The 21,411-nt window shown below is 37.2% G+C and overlaps 1 protein-coding gene across 4 annotated transcripts in view; it reads left to right on the top strand.

The window, feature by feature from the left end:
- Positions 1 to 21,411, top strand: part of DCDC2 (doublecortin domain containing 2) — a 67,042-nt gene that overhangs the window by 3,964 nt on the left and 41,667 nt on the right. For 2 of the 4 annotated variants that reach the window (XM_083827252.1, XM_083827250.1), the window contains exons 2-4: positions 796 to 847; positions 21,050 to 21,126; positions 21,244 to 21,375. In XM_083827252.1, coding sequence (XP_083683378.1) covers positions 796 to 847; positions 21,050 to 21,126; positions 21,244 to 21,375 — 261 coding nt within the window. The remainder of the gene's footprint in view (positions 1 to 795; positions 848 to 21,049; positions 21,127 to 21,243; positions 21,376 to 21,411) is intronic. The other 2 variants (XM_083827253.1, XM_083827251.1) reach the window with 1 other exon arrangement.

The raw sequence follows: 21,411 nt of genomic DNA, 5'->3' as shown, positions 1-21,411 counted from the left end.
AATATGTACCCTAATGGAGTGCAGTAATGTTCAAACAGATATATTTTGTTTTCTTGTCCAGTCTTGTATTTTGTTTATTCTTAAAATGATTGTGAATATTCTATTCTTGCATCACAACCGTAGTAAAACAGGATATGCAGTTTTCAGGTGTGTCCAAGTCATGTTGAAACACAAGTGGTACAGATCCTCTTAAATTAGCCAATGTCCTGGTTAAACTTGGGTATGGAGGGAGGCTTTAAATATATCAGACTTAGGGTGAGAAACTAAGAGGCAAGATGATGACTTTGAAAACCCTGATAAACTGATATCATGCTGAGGTTTATTGATCCACCTCACAGTATTATGTGAGCTTCTTTCTGACAACTAGGTTACTGACCGTCTGTACTAATCACCAGTGATGTGAAGTTAGATGGTTATCTCTCCCCCATCTTTTGTAATGGCCCAGAGATAAATGTTTTGCTTGTTACTGAATGGAAATTTTCTTAGCATCTTCTGCATTTTGTGCAGTGATTTATTTTTGTTGGACATGTTTTAATGACAGGACGGATGCCCACCAGCTCTGTATTTTTAATATCATCTTCGGGCTTTAGTTTACCAACTTTTTATTCTTCTTATAACCGCTACCTTGTAGATTTATATTAACACTCCTTTAAAATCTTGAATTAGTTACCATTTGTGTTATAATGAGGCATGATAAATTTTAAGAGCTTCAGTGTGAAAAAAAAAAAGTAAAAATATTCGTACTGTGTAAATTAGATGCTTCTGTAGATAATCAATAGTGTTGTCCTTCCACAGCTATTTGGACATAGGAGAAACAAAGAAAAAACCTGCTGAAGTCAACAATGAGGTAGGATATCTGAAATATTTAAGAAATAACCCTGCGGTTAGTATTAGTGGCATGCCTGCATTTACACCTTTTTTTTTTTTTAATATATACTTATTATGTTCAGAAATAATACAATTATCTAGCATTCTGGTTATAATATTTCAGTGACTATTACTCTGATTGCTCTGAACATAATGAACTGATTGTCTTCCATTCTGCTTTCTGAATTGCCACATCCACTCATAAACTTTCAGCAAAGAAAAATTCATAGTGTTGTCACAGATCATAAATGTTTTTTTTTTCATTCAGAAAAGATTATTGGAATTAGAACTTTGGAGGGTTTGGACCAATAAATTTTATTCAAAATACAATATTTTCTCTGGTGAAGAGTCATTTTTGATTGAAAAATCACACTTAGTTGAAATGCTTCTTCCAGTCACTGCCAGTGTCAGTTGCAAATTTCTAACTAGTTCTAGTCCATGATCTTCCAACCTCAACAGTTTTGTATTAGTGGCATTACACTATGACCTAATGACACAACTGCAGGTTTCAAAAAACTCAGTGGGTTTGGGGTTTTGAGACACATGACTCTGCCTTATTTTTACTTTTTAAATTCTATATATGAATAGCAATGATTCCCAAACAAACATTTGAATTTCAGCTTCTGCCTGACAAGAAGCATCAGCTCACAAATCTTTCCGTTTCTTCTGCCTTGTGCTCTCATGCCATGTTTCTAGCAATTTAATGTTTTGTGTAGCGGGTGTCTTCAGACAGTAGGACACCTTGTAAAAGAAGACTCTCAAAATGTAGGGCTTATTGCCATAATGACATTTCCTGTGATACTCTGACTCTTTTTATTCAGAGGCTGTAAAATATGACACATGCATTTTATAAATGATAATGACTTTGTAACCTGTGTTTGTTTGTTTATTTGTTTGTTCAATTGTTCAAATGGGCACAGTCAACAGGAAGATCAAATTCAACAGGAAGTCAGAGATTTGATTTACTACAAGTGCTGTATAAATTTACTCTAAATAATTTCTAGTTATTTATGCAATTGACAAGAGCATTGTAGAAGAGCATTGTAGAGAGAGCTCTGTTGTTTTTGTGTAGTTCGTCATGTCTCCTTTTTTTTTTTTTTCCCCTAAAGGAAATAGAACAATTTTCAAAAATAGGAAAGACTAATTCAAACCGATGAGTCAGCATTAGGGTTATGCTCTGTTGCTGAGGTGCATCTAAGAATTAGCAACATATTTACACATATGCACTGCCTTTCTGATATCCTTTATCCATAAATTCAATTTTTGACCTACAGCATTTTCTTTTTCCAGCCTTGAGTCTCCTTTGATCAAACTTTGTGAATTTTGCTGAAACTATTTACTCATGATACTACAAGGTGGACAGACAGAATCAAGTAATTCATATCACTTTCAATTGTGATCTTAGTAACAGATCATATTTATTTTTTTCAGTGGGAAAAGTTTTGTACAATAACTATACCGCATTTATCTGAATCTTCAACACAAAAGATAGCTCTGAACCTAAAGAAACCCCAACCTTTGGATGTATGACCAGTCTGTACTATTTTTTTTTTTGAACATCTGAATGTGTGGATAGTACCATACTTTATGCTAAAACATTATCCAGGTGATATGTATCTAGGAAAAAGAAAATGTATCTATCTAACAAAACTAAATACTAAACAACACTAAATGCTAACCAATACTAAAAATTTATCTATCTTAAAAAAAACAGTATCTATCTAGGTATCTAGGAAAAATAAAATGATTCGTATATATTCAGGACAAGAAAAAGATAACCTGAGATAATCGCTTCAAATTATCTCTGAAAATGTGCTGGGTTGCATTCACTAATTTGTGCAACTCCCATTAATAGTGTACAGTGTGACTAATTCCAAATGCCCGTTGGTGAGCAGGTAGTTGTCTTCATGAAAGAATATTAACCAAGTTCTGATATTACCACTTATCAGGATAACCACAAGGCTTGCTACTTTAAGGCTAGTTTTAAATCTGTTGATTTTGCTGCAAATCCTTAACAGACTCTGAGGATTATTTTATTATACATACATTATATGTATATACATATACAGAGATTCTGAATATAATAGAAATTCTTTTCACTTAGAGAAGTGGTTGTAGAAGTTGTTTCCATTATGTACAGTTGCATGTTTGGTAAGAGAGGCTTCTGTTACTTCTGTATTCAGTGCTTGTTGTATTCTGAACACTTTTGGCTATCTCAGGGCTTTGAAGTAAACCAGTATAAGCCATCTGTTACATCAGATATTTTTCCTCCTGTTTGACTAATATTTGCAATCTCCATGGTCTCTGTGGAGAGTTGAGCTCTCCATGTTAAGTTTAATTTATGTAATTGATTTATTTGAATAGTCCTAAAAATGAAATAAAACATAGTACTGGTCTACAGATTTTTATCTCATTATACAGAGAAATTTGTGGGTCAGATCTGAGTCATAGTGTTCTGGTGGGCTAAGAGGGTGGGGGCAGGCTCACTAATGCACTCACAGACAACTCCAGGCTAAAATCAGGGTGTGATCTTTGCCAGGACAATTCCTGGTCTCATTGTGGTGGTGCTGAAGTATTAACCAGCTCTTCATTAGCTCCACTTTTCTTCCTTCCTTCCTTCCTTCCTTCCTTCCTTCCTTCCTTCCTTCCTTCCTTCCTTCCTTCCTTCCTTCCTTCCTTCCTTCCTTCCTTCCTTCCTTCCTTCCTTCCTTCCTTCCTTCCTTCCTTCCTTCCTTCCTTCCCTCCCTCCCTCCCTCCCTCCCTCCCTCCCTCCCTCCTTCCTTCCTTCCTTCCTTTCTTTCTTTCTTTCTTTCTTTCTTTCTTTCTTTCTTTCTTTCTTTCTTTCTTTCTTTCTTTCTTTCTTTCTTTCTTTTTCTTTCTTTCTTTCTTTCTTTCTTTCTTTCTTTCTTTCTTTCTCTTTCTTTCTTTCTCTTTCTTTCTTTCTTTCTTTCTTTCTTTCTTTCTTTCTTTCTTTCTCCTTCTTTCTTTCTCTTTCTTTCTTTCTTTCTTTCTTTCTTTCTTTCTTTCTTTCTTTCTTTCTTTCTTTTTCTTCCTTCCTTCCTTCCTTCCTTCCTTCCTTCCTTCCTTCCTTCCTTCCTTCCTTCCTTCCTTCCTTCCTTCCTTCCTTCCTTCCTTCCTTCCTTCCTTCCTTTTTCCGTTTTTTTCCCCCAAACATTTTTTCAGATGTGATAGAATTTACCAGGGCTATGGACCATGGGCTATTCACATGATCTCAGTAGTGCTGCAGTTAGTCTGAGCCTTGAGACAACAGTAACTGCTCTTAAAGCATGCTCCTCAGGGTTGCCTCCCACCTTTCTCACCTGGTAGCCACTCAGCTCTCACAAGAAACTGGTCTTTCTCTGAACATGACCTCAAGGGTAAGCAATCACAGATTTTATTTTATTTTATTTTATTTTATTTTATTTTATTTTATTTTATTTTATTTTATTTTATTTTATTTTATTTTATTTTTTATGATTTTTTTATTTTTATTTTTTGTCATTGTTGTTCCCCATTGGAGAAGATGGTCTTGAAGCTATTAGTGCTGGCTTGCCCTAGACCGAGTTTTGGAATCACACTGAGCCTGGCCTAGTGGTGATGACAGTCATTTCTCTGTATGTGCATAGTACTGTTCACCAATGATCTGGAAGGGTTAAATAGATGCCACAGGATTAGTATTTGAAAAATACATGGTTAACAATTAAAGATGGTATCTTCATGCTTATGTACAAGCAGATGAATTCTGGTTGTATGAAGCACACTTACTTTGGCATTTCCTACCTGATGAGTGTTCCTCAGTGTAGGTTTTCCTCCAGTATAACAAATATCTACTTCCAATTCTGGTTAGTGAAGAGAGAGGCAAAAGGAATAAAAACATGCAGCCACTGTACATTGTGTATTTGTATGCAGCTGTAGGTTATTAGTTAAACTGCTAAATGTTTGACATCTGCTTTTGCAAGTACTTTAATGTTGTTCTTTGAAGGCAGCATCTCACTTACTTCAAATTTGCATATAACTAGAAAATGTGTGTCAAACTAGAATTAAAAAGAAGGAATTCTTGTTCAGGATATGGTGTAAATACAGTGACCTATATTCAGAAAGAAGAATAGATGGGAAATACAGAGTGATAATTTACTAAGCTCTCTTCTCACTTTTGTCATGGAGTGACAAAACAGAGTAAGTACTCTATCAGAAATAGGTTTTTCTACTGACATCTGTAACTGTGAGTCTGGTCTTCTAGGAAAGTGTTCTTGAGGAAAAAAACGAGCACCACTACCAACAAAAAATTAAGGAATCTTCTCTATCTCAAGGCTTCCAAGAGCTTATCTAACGAAATCCCTTAGTGTCCGTTCCTGTAAGGTGGTGAGATTTAACACTTAGGAATGGGTTCTGCCCTTGATGAGAGCAGTATTAGTTCTCTCTGTTATGCCCTGTTTCATTTTTAGCTGGAGCTTCTCAAATACCATGATTCTGCCTTTGCCTTACCTGACACATTTGGTGGTAACAAGAATGTACAGCTTATAGCTACTAAGTAAGTGCCTTTTTTTTTTTTTTGGTATGTCCTTTACAAATGACAAGAGGAGCTTTGGGGAAAGTTTGGTCAAGAAGTTTTTGATGTAGGTTTGTTGTTACAATACATCAATGAACAAATGATGTCACACAATAATTCGTTAAGCACTATCCATCTATTTAATGTGAAAAGTGGAACATACAAATAGATGTGATTGTCTGTAAGATGGGTCAGTGCTGAAATAGCTTGATAAAGCACATATTATTCTGTCTAAGCAGATAGATTTATAGAGAGTCTATACCACAAAATGCCTCATTATGATATCATCAGCAGACTTCATGGGCTGTCTTTGGTCAAAATAAAATGAGGTGGAAAGAGTGTACTATGTATCCCCCACCAGTAGTGAGGCTCAATCATTGATAAGAGTTGTGTCTTCAAAAATATTTAAAAAGACCTCGTTCGCTCTACTGATGTGAATCAGGCTTCAATGCGGTCTTCAATGAAATCATGTCATTATCTGATAGTATTTATAGTATCAATTATATATTTATTTAATCCAGTGCCTTAAAATCTAATTCTTTACCAGTCTAAAGCTGGCAAATGACTGAAGTATCTAAGTCAAATGTTCAGCTGATGGAAAAATAGTTATTTTTATTCACTAATCTATGCCAACTGTGGACTTGAACTTATAGTCCTTTTCTGTCAAGTTTTGTGTATAAACCAGCATCAGTACGGAATGAGGGAGGGCTATTCTGTCATCTTACTGTAAATGGTGTGCTTTGATAGGAGCAAAGCACATGAAAATGGTAATTAACTTTTATTATGTTTCTAAGCAGCAAGCGCTCCAATAGATTCTCTTCATGGGAATGTCTAGTTCAGTGGTCATTGACTTCAGCAGACTTTTGAGCCATACCCAGGGCAGGAAAGGAGATGGCATGCTGTAGGTTTTGAAAAAAAAAACAACAATGTTATTTTTATATACTTTATATTGTTTAACAGTCACTGGATTGTGAGAATAGTTAGAAACCTTATTACCATCTTTGCTGTTGCAAATCATCATAAGACTGTCATACTTAGGGCATGTGATGAAGAGAATAGTTCAAGAGAAAATGGATAACTGTTTAGAAGAAAGGTAGGAGTTTAGAACAGGAAAAACCTGCAAGATCCTTTTAATTTCAGAACATCTGTCTGCAAGTTGTTTAGTTTCACATTAACATCTGCTCTCAGTTCCTGGATTTCTGAGATAAGCTTTGATTCAGTAACATTTGAGAAACTGTCAAGTATGTCTTCACAAGTTTATACCCTATTGCATGCTGCTAGAGCTGGTGAAATTTTAAAACCACGTCTTCTGTTCTTCATCCACTGTTAGGTGTATCGACTACTTCCTTGCCCATTTGTACTATACTCCACTTAGCATTAGGAGCAGTGGTTTAGGTAAAACCCCTTAGTTCTCATGCTGCTGTGACACCAGAACCTGAGCGTGCCACTCAGCTCATTTTCACAGTGCTACACCTTCGCTTGAATGGGAGTGTGTGTGACAGTCAGAAAGGTGAGCTGCAGGTAATGAAGAGGGAGTAAAAGAACAAATCAGAAATAAGGCAATGAGCACCAGTGGTAAAGAGAGACAGGCTGTCTGTATGAGCAAATTTTTCTCTGTCTCAAGTTTTTTACTGAGGTAGTAGTACTCTTTACTTTCTGTTTTACTGTTCATCCTATCAGACAAGCAAAACATATCTTTTGCACTATACCACGTAATGGTAGTTAGTCTGCATGGAAGGCTGAAGCAAGCTTACTACAAAAAGTCTGATTTTCAATTTCCTGTTGATGGCTTCTACAACAAGCTAATCCCCCAGAAGTGTCACATCCCATCTTAGTTTAGACTTCCAGAGGGTATTGTGGCGATAGTAAATTTGGATTTCTCCCTGCTCCCTCTTTCAACCAGAGACAACAGTAAGGATGAAAGAAGACACTTGGCCCATGAGCATGGGAAAACTGTGTGTCACTCAGCAGACGGCAGCCAGGCTCTTGGCCCCCGTCAGAGCCCTAATGCTGTTATAATATGTCTCAAAACATTTTATTGTTACAGTACTGATAGAGAAAGTAGTAAAAATATTTCATCCTAACCCAAGCTAATGCTTTGATACAAAATATTGTTCAGATATGTATCTGTCCTTCATGTTTTTTGGCAACTGAACTTCATGTTTTGAAAGAGATTTGTTTTGTAGTGAAGGTGATCTGCAAATATAAATACACATTAAATGATGTGCTTGACGAGTTTAACAAATCTCTTGAGGAAGGATGGACCAACACAGTTACCTTTTGCTTATTATAAGCTTAATTGTTTGTAAAAGGTACAGAAGATTATTTTCCAATTATAATGTATGAAGAGTGGACATTAATATTTCTTTAGGCACTCTCTCTAATCTAGATGGTTTCTCCTTGTGCACTCAAAAAGATGAATTGTCCTTGGGGCTGGTTTGTGGGTAATCTGCTAAAGAATAAAACTTGGCTTTTGGATTTGCAGATTCTATGGGCAACTATTTGTTTTAAGTTCCGTGTTTGAGACAAATGTGTGTGCATCTGAAACCTCCTTTCCTTGTCTGACTTCTTATGACCAACAGTTTTTTGAACATACAAAAGTAAATCATCTTTGCAATTCATTATTATAAAAGTAAAGAATTGCAGACACCTAAGAAGAGTTGATGTACTTTGATATCGAAGAACCTGTCTCTTTCAACAGGAAGAACAAATGAAGATAATAGTGTCTCTATGAAACAGATTTGATTTCCTAAGTTTATAGTAGGCCTGTGTTAAGCTGCATTACTGGCCATATAGATAGATTTGCCCTTGGTTGATAGCAGACAGATTTTCTTAGGTAGTAACAACACTGACTTTTTTTTTGTTTGCACTTCATTTTTTCTCCTGGGCTTATAGGACAAGGTGATTGTGTGGTAAACACTGACACAAGTATCTTTTGTGCAGCTCAGGATTCATTGTCATTGCACTTGGATCTCTCTTACCAATTTATATTCCAGAAAAAGTTTTATAAAGGTATTTAAGAAAACTTTACATATATTTATTACTCTACATAAGCCATATCTAGATCTGGATCTGTATTATAGAGAAACAAGGGTGATGTAGACTCCTTTCCTCAGGTTCACCATCGTTTTTTATGATGTTTAAGCAGTTGAGACAATGCTATGGAAACATCATGCTCCACACTTTGTAACATATTTGCCTATTGATAGTGTATTTATAACAGTATTGCCCTTTGATTGGGAGCAGTAAGTATAGGCAGTGAGTATGAAAATTGGCACTGTAAGAGCTGGTTGGTTGTAGGCAAGTGTTGGGCTAGTTGAGGAAGGATCTCATTAACCACATTCTTTGAGTGGTGGGTTCACTCTGGAGTGCTGTCATTTAGCATTACAAGTGACTGCGTATATGTATGGTCTTGGACTGCCAGATTCAGTGATGCGTGTCAGGGGCCCAGGTGTGAGGGATGCACTAGGATGGCACTCTGCCAACCACCCACCAGAGGTTATCCTACCTTTCATAGAATCACAGTATGGCTTGGGTTGGAAGGGACCTTACAGATCATCCAGTTCCTCCCCTCCAGGAGGATCTGTTACATGATCTTCCCAGGCACAGAGGCGAGGCTCACCGATCTGTAGTTCTCTGGGTCTTCCTTTCAACCCTTTTTAAACATGGGAGTGATGTTTCCCTTCCAGGACTTTTCAAATATGATGGAGAGGCTTGGCAACTACATCAGCCAGTTCCTTCAGGACCCTGGTATGCATGGCATAGGACCCCATAGACGCGTACCTGTTAAGTTCCATCAGGTGGTCTCGAACCTGATCTTCGCTTACAGTGTGTGGGACTTTGCTCCCCCAGCCCTCATCTGTGGGTTCAGAGAAACTCATCACTGTTCCACCTCCAGGTTTCTTGCATGATCACCCTGGGTATCCTTCTGCAATTTTATTGCCTGAAACTTAGTAGGTGTTTCTTGGTCACTTTTTTCCTGTGATACAATCCTTTTTTTCACTGTTTTACATAAGCATGTTTTGACGTTATTCTATTTCATTTGCAGATTCTTCTTTTATAGGTTGGTTTAGATGTGGTCATATTTGGAGGAGTATTTGTAGAATACAAAAATTAGTATTCTCACTAATGATTTTTCAGGGGGTTAGTAACGATTCCTCAAAACTTTCATGCATTTATGACCTGAGTATTTGCATCTGTATGCAACCCCAGAACATCCCTCTGTAGTGAAACAGCTTGATAATTACAAGGATTTGAATAAGTGCTTTAATATTTTGAAACTTTTTCATTTCTTTTTCGGATTCAGTGCCTGTCAGTCCCTCATGCTGATCACACGCTGGATGACACAGTCACGTGCTAGAACATGCAGTGGAGTGCATTTGCCTGCTGGGGGACTTCACAGTGTGTGTCTGGTCCTTTGATGAAGTGTGACTGCAGAACAAGATTGTGACTGGCAGAATGTGCCTCCTGCTGATGGTCTCAAGCTGCAGCACATCAGCTATGGGATCTTATGGGGCAGGCATAGTTTATCAACAGATCCCAGTCTAGGTCAGTTAGATGCTCCATCCTTGGTGGGATGCTGGATTAGGAAGGACTCCCTAGCATTGTCCAGTGTCAGCTGAAGAGGCAGGCACCTTGACAGGGCAGTGTGAGATGGAAAATACAATGCTTGAGACTTGATAGGTCAGAATTTACCATTAAAATTTTCCTCAAAATGCACCTGAGAAGTTGCAATAAAAATATTTTGAGGAGTTGTCACTTCTGTTTCCCTCTGTTCCTCCACATTTTAAAATGTAATTTTTGTAGTATCACTTAGGTCAATTATTTCTTCTGTATCCGTTAAGTTCATTTTTCTTTCTACAGTGGAGTCTCTACTCATCTGTGGGCAATTATATGATTGTATGAATCTGTAAAAATTGAATTTTTAAAGTTTATAATGTCTTGACTTCACAAATGATTGTGATATATTAATGCTGGATATACCTTGTCTCTAACACAGTCATATATTTTTCCAAGTATGCGCTCATGAAAAATCTCAGTACTTGTAATTATTGTTTATTTCCAACCTAACATTTATCATATCCGAGACTTCTAATCATGGGAAAAAAGTGGCTGTTTTTCAGTGAGTGGTCTCTTGATTCATTTTAATTTTTAGCTGTCAATGAGAAACTTTTCATCCATATTTTCTCTGTACAGGATATAATTTTCTGAGGGTAGAGTGCCTGGAAATCACAGAATGGTTAAGGTTGGAAAGGACCTCTGGAGGCCATCTGATCCAACCCCCTGCTCAAGCAGTGACACCTAGAGCAGGTTGCCCAGGAACATGTCCAGATGCCTTTTGAAGATATCCAGGGAGACTCCGCAGCCTCTCTGAGGAATCTATTCCAGTGCTCAGTCATCCATACAGCAAAGTGCTTCCCAATGTTTGATGGAACTTCCTGTGCTGCAGTTTGTGCCCACTGCCTGTAGCTCTGTCACCAGGCACCACAGAAAAAAGACTGGTTCCATCTTCCTCGCACCCTCTCCTCAGGTATTTATAGACATTGATAAGATACCCCTGATAAGAGCCTGCTCTTCTCCAGGCTGAACTCCAGCCCCAACTCTCTCAGCCTCTCCTTAAAGAAGAGGTGCTCTAGTCCCTTGAGCATTGTGGTGACCCTCCATTGGACTCTTTCCAGTACATCCATGTGTCTCTCTTGTACTGGGAGGCCAAGAGCTGGACACAGTAATCCATGTGTGACCTCACCAACGAGTAGAATGCTGTCTAATAAATATCTTAGAAATGATCCCAGTGTGTGAAAGCTACAACCATTTGATGCCAAAACAATCTACACTCACAGGAATAAGTTTTTTCCTAATAATTAGAAAGAAACAAACACAAATTGTGGTACCCAAAATTACTGTATACAGAATATTCACGCCTGGAAACAAACTGTGTATAAAGGTCCACTTTATAATTCTATGCCAGTATAAAAACCCTCTTGGAAGTTCACATCTGAACAGCTTGATTTCTTCTGCTGCTGGTAGGACACTGAGTGAGGTACTTCTCATTTTTCTGATGCTGTATATAATTAGGAGTTCTATAATCAGGAGTATGGGGAATAAGACTATCAAAATGCAAAGATTAAATAATTATGATATACATCTTTTATCTCCTGAGCAGCATCTTTAATAGTTAAACTTGATATTGCATTGTTTGGTATTTAGTATCCTGGTAACATAATTAGCAAAACAAGTCATACAAAACAGATACTCTTCCCGAGTGTTCATAATCTAATACCAGGAGGAATCAGAGAAGAAATGACCAGACATCCAGTTAAAACAGAGCTGTGTCCTTTTTTTCTAACTGGGCCTGCAGATTCATAAAATTACTGTTGGTATAGTTCTGTATACCTGAATTGTATAATTCTGAGTATTTTAATTACCAGATTGCTTACAGATTGGCTTTAGGGGATTTTGGAGCAACAGAAAGACTTGCAGAGGCCTTGGTTCATGGCATTGGAGATTTCATGGTGCATGTTGCATTTGATATGGAACTTGAAAGTTCATCACTTCCTCAGCTGGCATGGCTGCCTCGTTCTGTAGGGTTACTGTGATGAGGGTGGAGGGAAGGGAAGAGATACCAGCACTGAAGCTTTTAATGAGGCATGTTAGTTTCATTAAAAACTTTTTGCTGCATGTTGATGTTTCTTACTGGAAGCATTAACAACTTTTACCTTTGAAAAATTTGATCTTTTTGGAGTTGCTTTTTATTCTTCAGCTGTCACTGTTCACAGGTTCAGGCCCTTTTAATCAACCATGAAGGTCAAAGACTTCCTTTTAGTTTAAATATGTAAGGAATTCAGGGAAAATACTCAAATCATGAGAGGTAAAAATGGTGACAATTGACAATACTATGTCAGTGACAGAAATAAATGTCAGGATCTATTTTGCTTGGATAAAATATGCATTATTGATCCCATCATTGTCTGTGTTGTAAGCAGTGTAGGGTATAGTATTATACAACTAAGAAGAAGAATATGCTATTCTTAGGATCCAAAAGTAACACAAATGTGATATATTTTGGAACACTGCACAGGCTTAGTGCCTGGGCAGATAAGGACATGCAATTGACTAATCTAGGACAACTGACAACATCTAGGACAACATCTAGGACAACATCGTACAATGCCCCAAAACTATGACAGATCTCAAATGAAACTTTTCTTTCCGGAGTTTAGATAGATGGGCCAAAACTTAGCCCCCAGATGCACAGGGCATATAACCTCCAGCTCACCTACCATGGCTGAAAAGGAGGGTGGTTTACCTTGGAGGTAAACGCAGGGACCCCAGATATTTCTTTTGGAAGAGAGTGGCTTTAAACACTTTGGGAGTTCTGTTGAAGCCTTGTAATCTGGAAGTCTCAATGTAGGTGCCTTCTGGCATAGTTCATTTCCAGTTCACCTGTTCTCTGTGTGGGCTGAGAAGTTTTGTGTACAGCTGTGATGTTGTGACCTATTTATGTAAACTTGGAAATCCTGGCAGGTAACAGCAGTTTGAGTGGTGCTTTGTATTCATTCAAGAAGAAAGGCTAGTAGTCTCTTGCTCAAGGCTGTTTTGTACTATCCAGTGTACCATCTAGCAATGCAAAGTGGCAAGGGAAAAGTAGATTATCCAGGTTTATTACTGTGTAAGATAACCAAAATGGTTTTGTACTGACAAAACTCCTCTGTGAATCTGACTCTTCGTCTTTAGTTAAAGTGTATAAAAATGCCTGTTTATAAGAAGTCATGTTTCTGTGAAGTAGGTAAGATATTTCCTATGTTGTAATAGCTTTAGAAAAAGTAACTTTTATCTTTCTAATTTGCTTTTGATCACTGAACCTTGAACATTCCTTTCTTTCACATCACAGGATGGTGATGGTGTGTATAAATGGGGTTTTGGTTCTTTTGACCCCAGTTCTACCCTAAGGGAATGCAAATATTTGCTCTCAATTTTCCTGTGCACATTGATTAACAAACAGGCCATTGTAACAAGCTGGTAAAGCCATGGGTCACTGCATGAGCTGATAAATTTGGTATGTAACATTGTGTTGAAATATTTAAAACTTAGCTTAGTTATAGAAGGTTAGTTATGAAGTGACATGAGTCATGAGTGAGATGGTAGTAGCACCCAGGGCTATATTAATACAGTAATAAGAAAGGCAAGCTCTTAAACCAGATTTATATCAAACTGGCACAGAGCACCTATTTCAGTGAGGTTAGGTTTTCTGGCTGTTGTTTTGCTGCCATCCAGAATGGCTTTATAAATATGTGTAAACCTGTAAATCTTGCAGTTGCTCAGTTTGACCCCTCTGACAGGGCTCTCTTCTGGTAAGAAAAGGAAATAAATCAGTTAGTTATACTATTTCCTGTCTAAGGATAACTAGCCCATTTCTTCACGGCAGCCTGTAGAATGGCCACCAGAATTCTGTATTTAGCTTGTCTCTATGTTTTTGATGTACACTGGAGGGAAAAGCCAAGCTAAGAATGTCACATTTCTACTTTAAACTATTCTCAAGTGCATTAAAATCACCTTGTTTTTAGAAGTTAAATGTGTAGCATGGTAATTTCAAAGGACAATTAAAATACTGTTTAGTGAACTGCATACTTTTCTGGTTTAGGATTGGTTCTCCGAAGTGTCACACACCTTTTGCAAGTCCTGAGTACCCAGCCTAAATGTTGAATAGTTTGCTAGGTCTGTCCTACCTTCTGGTCTAGGTTTGAGTAGAACGTGTGAAAAGTACAGGGTAGCATTCACAGAAGGAAAAACTTTACACATAGGGATAACCAAACAGCTTTACACAAGACAAAATAAATATATAACATTTTTACCAGTTATCATATTTATGAAGAAGTGAAAACTGTTCTTTTTAATCTGTATATTTCAAACCAAAGTAGGCTTTGTTGCTCAGAGACCTTACCTGAATAGCCATTCTCAATGATGATCTTCCTAGAGTGCTACACTTCTAACCTGGTCTTCGCTGTAAAAGATTTGAGTTAGAAACACTGCACAGCAAAGTATTCTTGATCTGTTGACGGCTGAACCCATCCATAATGTTTGAAAAAAGAGTAAATTTTTAGCTGATCTTCAGTCTTTCTCAGCTGAACATAAATATAATAGAAATTTTTGTATGAAAAGTGTATTAAATTGATCTGTGTGTATGTATGCATATGTATATATACACAAAATATAAATGTTTACATGGTAGATATCGGCATGATAATTCAAAATGATTTTCATAGAAAAACTGTTTTTCATATGTGATAGTATACCTGAGGTAATGGTTTGGCTGCTGATTTTTTTATTACTATTATTTTTATTTTTGCCAACAGTCAACAGTGGAAGATGTAAGTACCTGAAGTAGATTATGTGGTGTGTGGTATATGTTTGCTAAGTGTGTTGCATGTGTTAGTTAAATTTTGTGAATATTTAGCATATTTGAAAAGGGAAAATGAATATAGAATGTTGCTATAAAGCAATTTGATTAATTGTCTCTGACTTGCTTAAAGCTTGCTTAAAGTTCCCTCTAAGTTTCAGCTAGTACTAGTGCTTTCTTCCTGTTCTAAATGCTTTGTGTTCTGCTGTATGTTGTCGTTTAGTACTGCAGATGAGTATCTCATCACAAATTATGAAATATTGGCAACAAATTTGTCAGTAGGATATGGAAGCTGCCCTTGGATGGCTCTTCTGAAACAAACTGAAAATGTACAAAATTTGAAGATAAAATCATAATGGGACCAAACCATTGATTAATGTAAATCCGCCTACAAAAGCTGACGTAAATGAGAATGTGCTGATTTACATCAGTTGAGAATGTGACTGGTGAAATTAAAAGAAAATAAAGGATTTAGGGGTCTAGTGATGCTGTTCTGTTAATGTAAGCACAAACTTTCACCCAAGACCACTTCCTTGTTAATATGTAACTCTGTAGTGCCAGACGGTCAGGTTATTCCAGACAGTGCAATATTGTGGTACCTCCTACAAGAGAAATATGAGCAGTCTTATGTGTTCTTTAATTAAACCCCGGATCAGGTCTTCCACTGGAGTGGTTTTGCATAACTCTGTATACTCCAAAGGAACTATATTGATTTATAGTAGCTGAGCACTTGGTATTTTATTAATGTCTACTTCTGTATATTTACATTAGTTGTCTTGCTTTAGAAAATAAAGTTATTTTCATACCCTTAAGTAGTTTAACATTGGTCACAGAAGTTGTTCTAAACAATATGAGGTAGTAACTTGAAGACCGTATAGGAAGAAAAAAAATAATAATAAGACAGCTTAATTAGAAGAAAGTTGTATAGGTTGTTTTTGTTTGTTTGTTTTTTGTTTATTTTTTACAGTGCAGTATAAATCTAGCCAAACTGATTTTTTATAAATGTGGGTAGAGTAGCTTGTGTTGTGTTTTTGCATTGTTGTACTTGGAGAGCTTGATATGCTATGCTGTAGACAGAACATACATTGAGCATCTGTAAGAATGATATCTTGAGCATTGTAGAATACTGTTTTATAGTTGCTTGCATATCTGCATGCTTGCCAGTTTAAAAATTGAAAATGTTGTGCACGCCTGTGTGCTTTAGCAGGGTTTCCCTTCTGGTTTTGTTTGTTTGTTTGCTTGCTTGTTTTCTTTTTTTTTGTTATTTTTTTTTCTCCTATGATTTATATTTTTTTTTCCTCTCAGAGCAGGTGTGGACCCCAAGGAAAGATGCGATATTCTTGCCTTCACTGTTCATGCTGGGTGTGACAAAAGACTCTTTGGAGAGTTCTGTACCAACATGGTCCAGTACCTGCTTAATTTAGTTTGGGCTACTCTGTTCCAAACTCCCAGAAACAGAGGTGTCATCTGTGCACTGTGCCAATTACTTGTGGGGTGTTTATAAGCACATTAATGTTGTCAGAGTCATCATAGCATTTGCATGCGCTGATTTTTGTGGCCTTACATTAGCGAATGTAATATTGCATTAACATACACTTTTCTCTTTTTGATACAGTAAGGAAATCATACTTAAACATCCTTAGCAAAATAACACAAGTTTGTATTTTGTTCTGTTTTAGGCTACGTTTAGGTAGAAAAGAAAAACGTTAAGTTTCTGCCCAAGCTGGTCCCATCTTACAGTTCCCTGTGGCTTTCTTGTTTAAGACCAGGGCTGTCTTTTAGGCCACAGAAGACCGTCAGAAATATTAATGACTCTTTGAGAGAGTAACCTAAAAGACAGACTTGCAAGCTGATGCCACAGTATCTATTGTTGGCAGAAATACAATCCTTCGAATAATAAATGAGCCCTTAACATCTGTCAGGTTGCTTGTTTTCTCAGGGGCCCAGTGATTGGGCTGTGTGCAATAACATGATGGCCTTCTGAGGAGCCTACATCAAAATTAATGGTTTCATCAGCTCGCAGGAACAAGTAAATAATTGGACACACCTGGGACTATCCTAAAGGGCTTCTTTGTATTTAGTGAATGCTTTCTAACTAGTTCCAGTAAAGTGTGGATCATTGAAACCTGAGTGTTGCAGACTGGATCAAAGAACTTGGCTTTACGGTCAGTTTTGAATGCATGAGAGCTTGGGCATAGGTATCAGTTGCAGAAGTGAGAATCAGGAATGGATTAAGAATCAGCTTTTAGGAAAAGTTCTGTAAAGCTTTTCTGATGGTGGAGTTGTGCATGAACAGCAAACCCCAAACTAATCACGGTAGGTTAGAATCATATATCAGCCCAAGTTGGAATTGACCTCAACAGACCATCAGATCACAGAATCACAGAAGGGCCGAGGTTGGCAGGGACCTCTGAAGACCATCTAGTCCAATCCCCCTGCCGAGCAGGATCACCTAGAGCACATTGCGCAGGATGGCATCCAGATGGGTTTTGAATATCTCCAGAGAAGGAGACTCCATAGCCTCTCTGGGCAACCTGTTCCAGTGCTCTGTCACCCTCACAGGAAAGAAGTGTTTTCTCCACGTGTTTCATTTTGTGCCTGTTGCCTCTTGATTCAGCCTTTCATGGAAAAAGGGAGTGTAGCTGAGATTATCTAGTACCCCATCCATTCTGTCTGCTCCCCGATGGCTAAAGGAACACTGCTTAAACCATTAGGGCTTTCTTAACAAAGTTGAACAATGCCATGTCTTCAGGTTGTAGCTTGTTATCTAAATAGTATTTAGAGGTAAAAGTATTTAGCACTGTAGTTTTGAAACTGTTAAGGCTTTATATAGTGCCTCAGTCACTGGGACCAAAGCGTTAGTTCTTAAATATTACTAGTTCTTAAATATTACTTAGTTCTTAAGTATTGTTATGACAAACATAACATAAGGCAGGAGTTCAAAATTCATTTACAGTGTTGCACATGAGAGGTGGGTTATTCTGAGAAAGTAAAGCAGATACCTAAAGAAGGAACAAAAGAGCAAGATGTGACAAGGACCCTTAAAAACTATCCCTACTGTCCTTAAAGAATTATCAAACGTACTCAGTATAGGTTTTTTGTGCTGTTGTTTCTGGCTATCTTACATTGATCTTGCTGTGGAAGGCTGAAGAATTATTAGATGCTGGTAAGCAGAGGAAGAATTTTTAATATGTGCATTGTATCACAGATGGGAAATACTTCTCTTGCTGGAAGTGAGAAACAAGTTTCAAGGGACAGTCTTTGTGCCTGGGAGACAGTGTGGTGTTGAAGATTTGAGTGGGGTTTGGGAGACATAGCCCTGGTTCTTCCCATGGGTTTCTGTGTCATTATTCCAGTGTTTGTTTCTTTGTCATTAGAGAAATCAGTATCAAGTGCTTTGAGGTTTACTAATGAGAGTACTGCATGAGCAGATTTTTGAAAGGGCTAACAGTCCATCTCCTCTCATTGCTCTTCTGAGGTCTTCAAATGTAGCATTTTGGATTTAATGAGGAAAAAGTATTCCAGAACTTTAAGTATTTTCCTTTTGCTCTCTAATACCTATGGCTAATGTTGGTTAAGGACATATGTAGTGATCTGATTGTTAGTTAGGTCTGGAGTTTCTACAAGCATAGGATCAGTCAGTCTTTTGGCCTTGTAATCTAGTTACGTATCAAGTACTTTATAAGGGATAAGCCTAGCAACCTAGCAGCTATACAGGGAGGTGTAGGGGCAGCCTGATTTAAGTCATTCCCATTTTGGATGCAACTTGTGTTTGGAGCCTAAATATTAGGACCAGATGTAAATCAGTATTACCTCTGCCTTCAATAACATACTCTTTAGAATGTTACCTTATTTTTTCAAATTCTGAAGCTTTCTATTAAATTGCTTACAGTGTGCAAATAACCATTAATGTCTCAAGCAGCAATAGAAATGTTTTCAGATGTTACAGTTTAAGGTGTGTTTTCTTATTCTTCCTGTGACCTAGTAAATTTTCATCTCAAATTTTAGTGACCTAAATGACAAGTTATGCCCTGAAAAATATGCTTTAAATGTTTCTGCAAGAATGGCTGAGTTCCTCCATTATTTGGCAATCTCCAAAAATATCTTTGCCTCCCATAATTATTAGAAATATAGAATAGAATCATTAAGGTTACAAAAATATCAAACAACCTTCTTACTCACTTCCAAGCCTGTAGTCATAGGTGTGAATCTTCCACCCAGTTCAGAGTACACTGGAATTAATGTCAAATCTGGGAATCGAAATTACTTCAGGCATTAAGGCATAGTTTACGTACAGACTAATGCAAATGACCTTGTTGTATAAGAGCAAGACAAACATGTATCTATGAAACAGATCTTAAGGTGTAAATATGCTTGACGAGTAAAGGGAGGTCCACAGCAGTGCCAGGGGCCCGTTTCCTGGACTGGTCCAGAAGCACTGCTATAACAATGCAGCTATATCTTTCTTTCTGTTTCTCCTCTTGAAGAAGATTCTGACTAAAACGTTCCTTATACTGGTCTTCAGATCACAATGACCCTAACGCTGCTGATTGCTTCCATTTAGTCACTTTGCTGTGCAAAGGCTAATTCTACCTTCCTCTGTCCACGACCAGAGCAGGCTTTCATGTCCTCCAAGACTCAGAAAATGGAAGGTTGGGAGGGCTACACTGCTTACGAGGGCCTCTGGGAAAGGCAAGATGCTAAAGTGAATTGAAGTCAGAATAGAAACACCCCCTTTTTTAGCAAAGTAATGGAGAACAGTTTTTGTTCAAAAGGTTTACCTGTTGCTGTCTTTTACTTGAAGTGTTTGTACATCAAGGAATGCAAATTTTGCGTTTGTTTTCTTGGTTGCTTTTTCCCTGAGAAAAATACCTAAGCCCTGGAATTTATGTGCTTGATGCAGAATTTGCTGTGTGAGGTTACTTGCATTAAGTGGGATGTCAGATTTGATTACTTTAAAGATCGTTTTTAGCCACTTTGGAATATCTACTAGACTGGGCATCTCTTTTATTGTTTTTGTTTTTGTTTGTTTGTTTTGGTTGATTTTTTTTTAAATTTAAATTTTAATTTTTATTTTTTCTTTTTACAGTCTGTGCAAGAGAAATATCTGGAAAGCAGATCTGTTAGTCCTAAATTAAGTTTTGTGAAAACCCATGCAAAGATTTAAAGCACTGGAGCTCAGACCGTTTTTCCTAAATTTAATGGGAAGTATCGGTTAAGTTAGCACAAAATGTGATAAGCTGCAACACATCACATCATTAGACTGCTTTACACAGTATATTGGGAACATTGCCAATTTAAATAAACTTTATACTTTATACATCTATTTTAAAGAATGTCTCTATCTGATCATGCCAGCTATTTAATCCTTTAAGTTTTTATAGTCTTCTGTAGAAATGTTGCCAAGTTGTTAATGCATTTAACTTGTGACTTTTGAATGTTTGTTTGGGATTGACACCTTACTTTCACTTGCTAATTACGGAGAATTAGGAAATTTTCCTAATGATTTTGGAGTTTGTTTTTATTTTCCCACTTTTTTCTTTTTAAATTTGAAAGCATGTTTATTAATTCCAAAGGGAATCGTAGCTAGGCAGTATTGCATAACCTTCTATTCAATATAATGGGATTAATGTTGAGCAACCTTCTTGATCTCAACACAGTATCTGTACAAAAGGGTACAGGGCATAATGCTGGAATGTTTGTGTTTTATTCTGCAGTGCACCTCATTTGAGTCAATTCTATAAAATGAGGATAGTATTCAGTAACCTTTGTAAATCACTGATGTATTTAGAGGTAAAGACCTATACATGAGTAAAAAAATACTTACTACATAATAGAAGAAAGACCCAGAGATAGCACTTATTGTTAAAAAGATAAGAGTTTAATTGTCTGAAATATAGTTACAAGCAGTGAAGACTAAGAAAATAAGAACAGTGTTTGGAGGTGTTTCCATGTGTGCTTAGGAACATTGATGGACAAGTAACAAAAGATGCCCATATTATTCTGATCTCTCACTGGACACTGTATGTTGTGCCATGCTGTGGTTGTTATTCAGCAATTATATGAACCTGCAATAGTAATTATATAGGCTTTGTGAAAGATGAAGCTGGAATGGAATAAAATACATGTTTTAAAAACAGGAATTTCCTTCTCCAGATACACTGCCCTTCTTGCTGGTGGTCAGCTCGATCGCAATGTGAAAACAGAGGAATTTCTAATTCTCTTTGTTCTTACAGGTCAAGCCAGTTACTCATAGTAGAATTACTGCATCAGCGCGGTTTCGAAAGCCACTCCAGGAGCCCTACACTATTTTGTAAGCAGAATTTTATGTTAGTAAAATATCTGTTTTGTTTTATTTCTTTCTTTCTTAACTTCAGATGGCTTTTGCTTTAAATACTCTTCCAAATTATTTTACTTTGCTTTATTTCAGCCTGATTGCTAATGGAGATCTAATTAGCCCTGTAGTGCGACTCCTTATTCCCAGGAAAACACTGAATCACTGGGACCATATTCTCGAAATGGTTACAGCAAAAGTTACCCTCAGAAGTGGAGCTGTTCACAGGTATCAGGAAGCTGAATATTTGTGAGATACAGTTGA

Source organism: Anser anser (genome assembly GCF_964211835.1).
Source record: "Anser anser genome assembly, chromosome: 2".
Lineage (NCBI taxonomy): Eukaryota > Metazoa > Chordata > Aves > Anseriformes > Anatidae > Anser > Anser anser.
The sequence above is the reverse complement of the archived record's forward strand: the minus strand, read 5'-3'. Positions and strand labels throughout refer to the sequence as shown.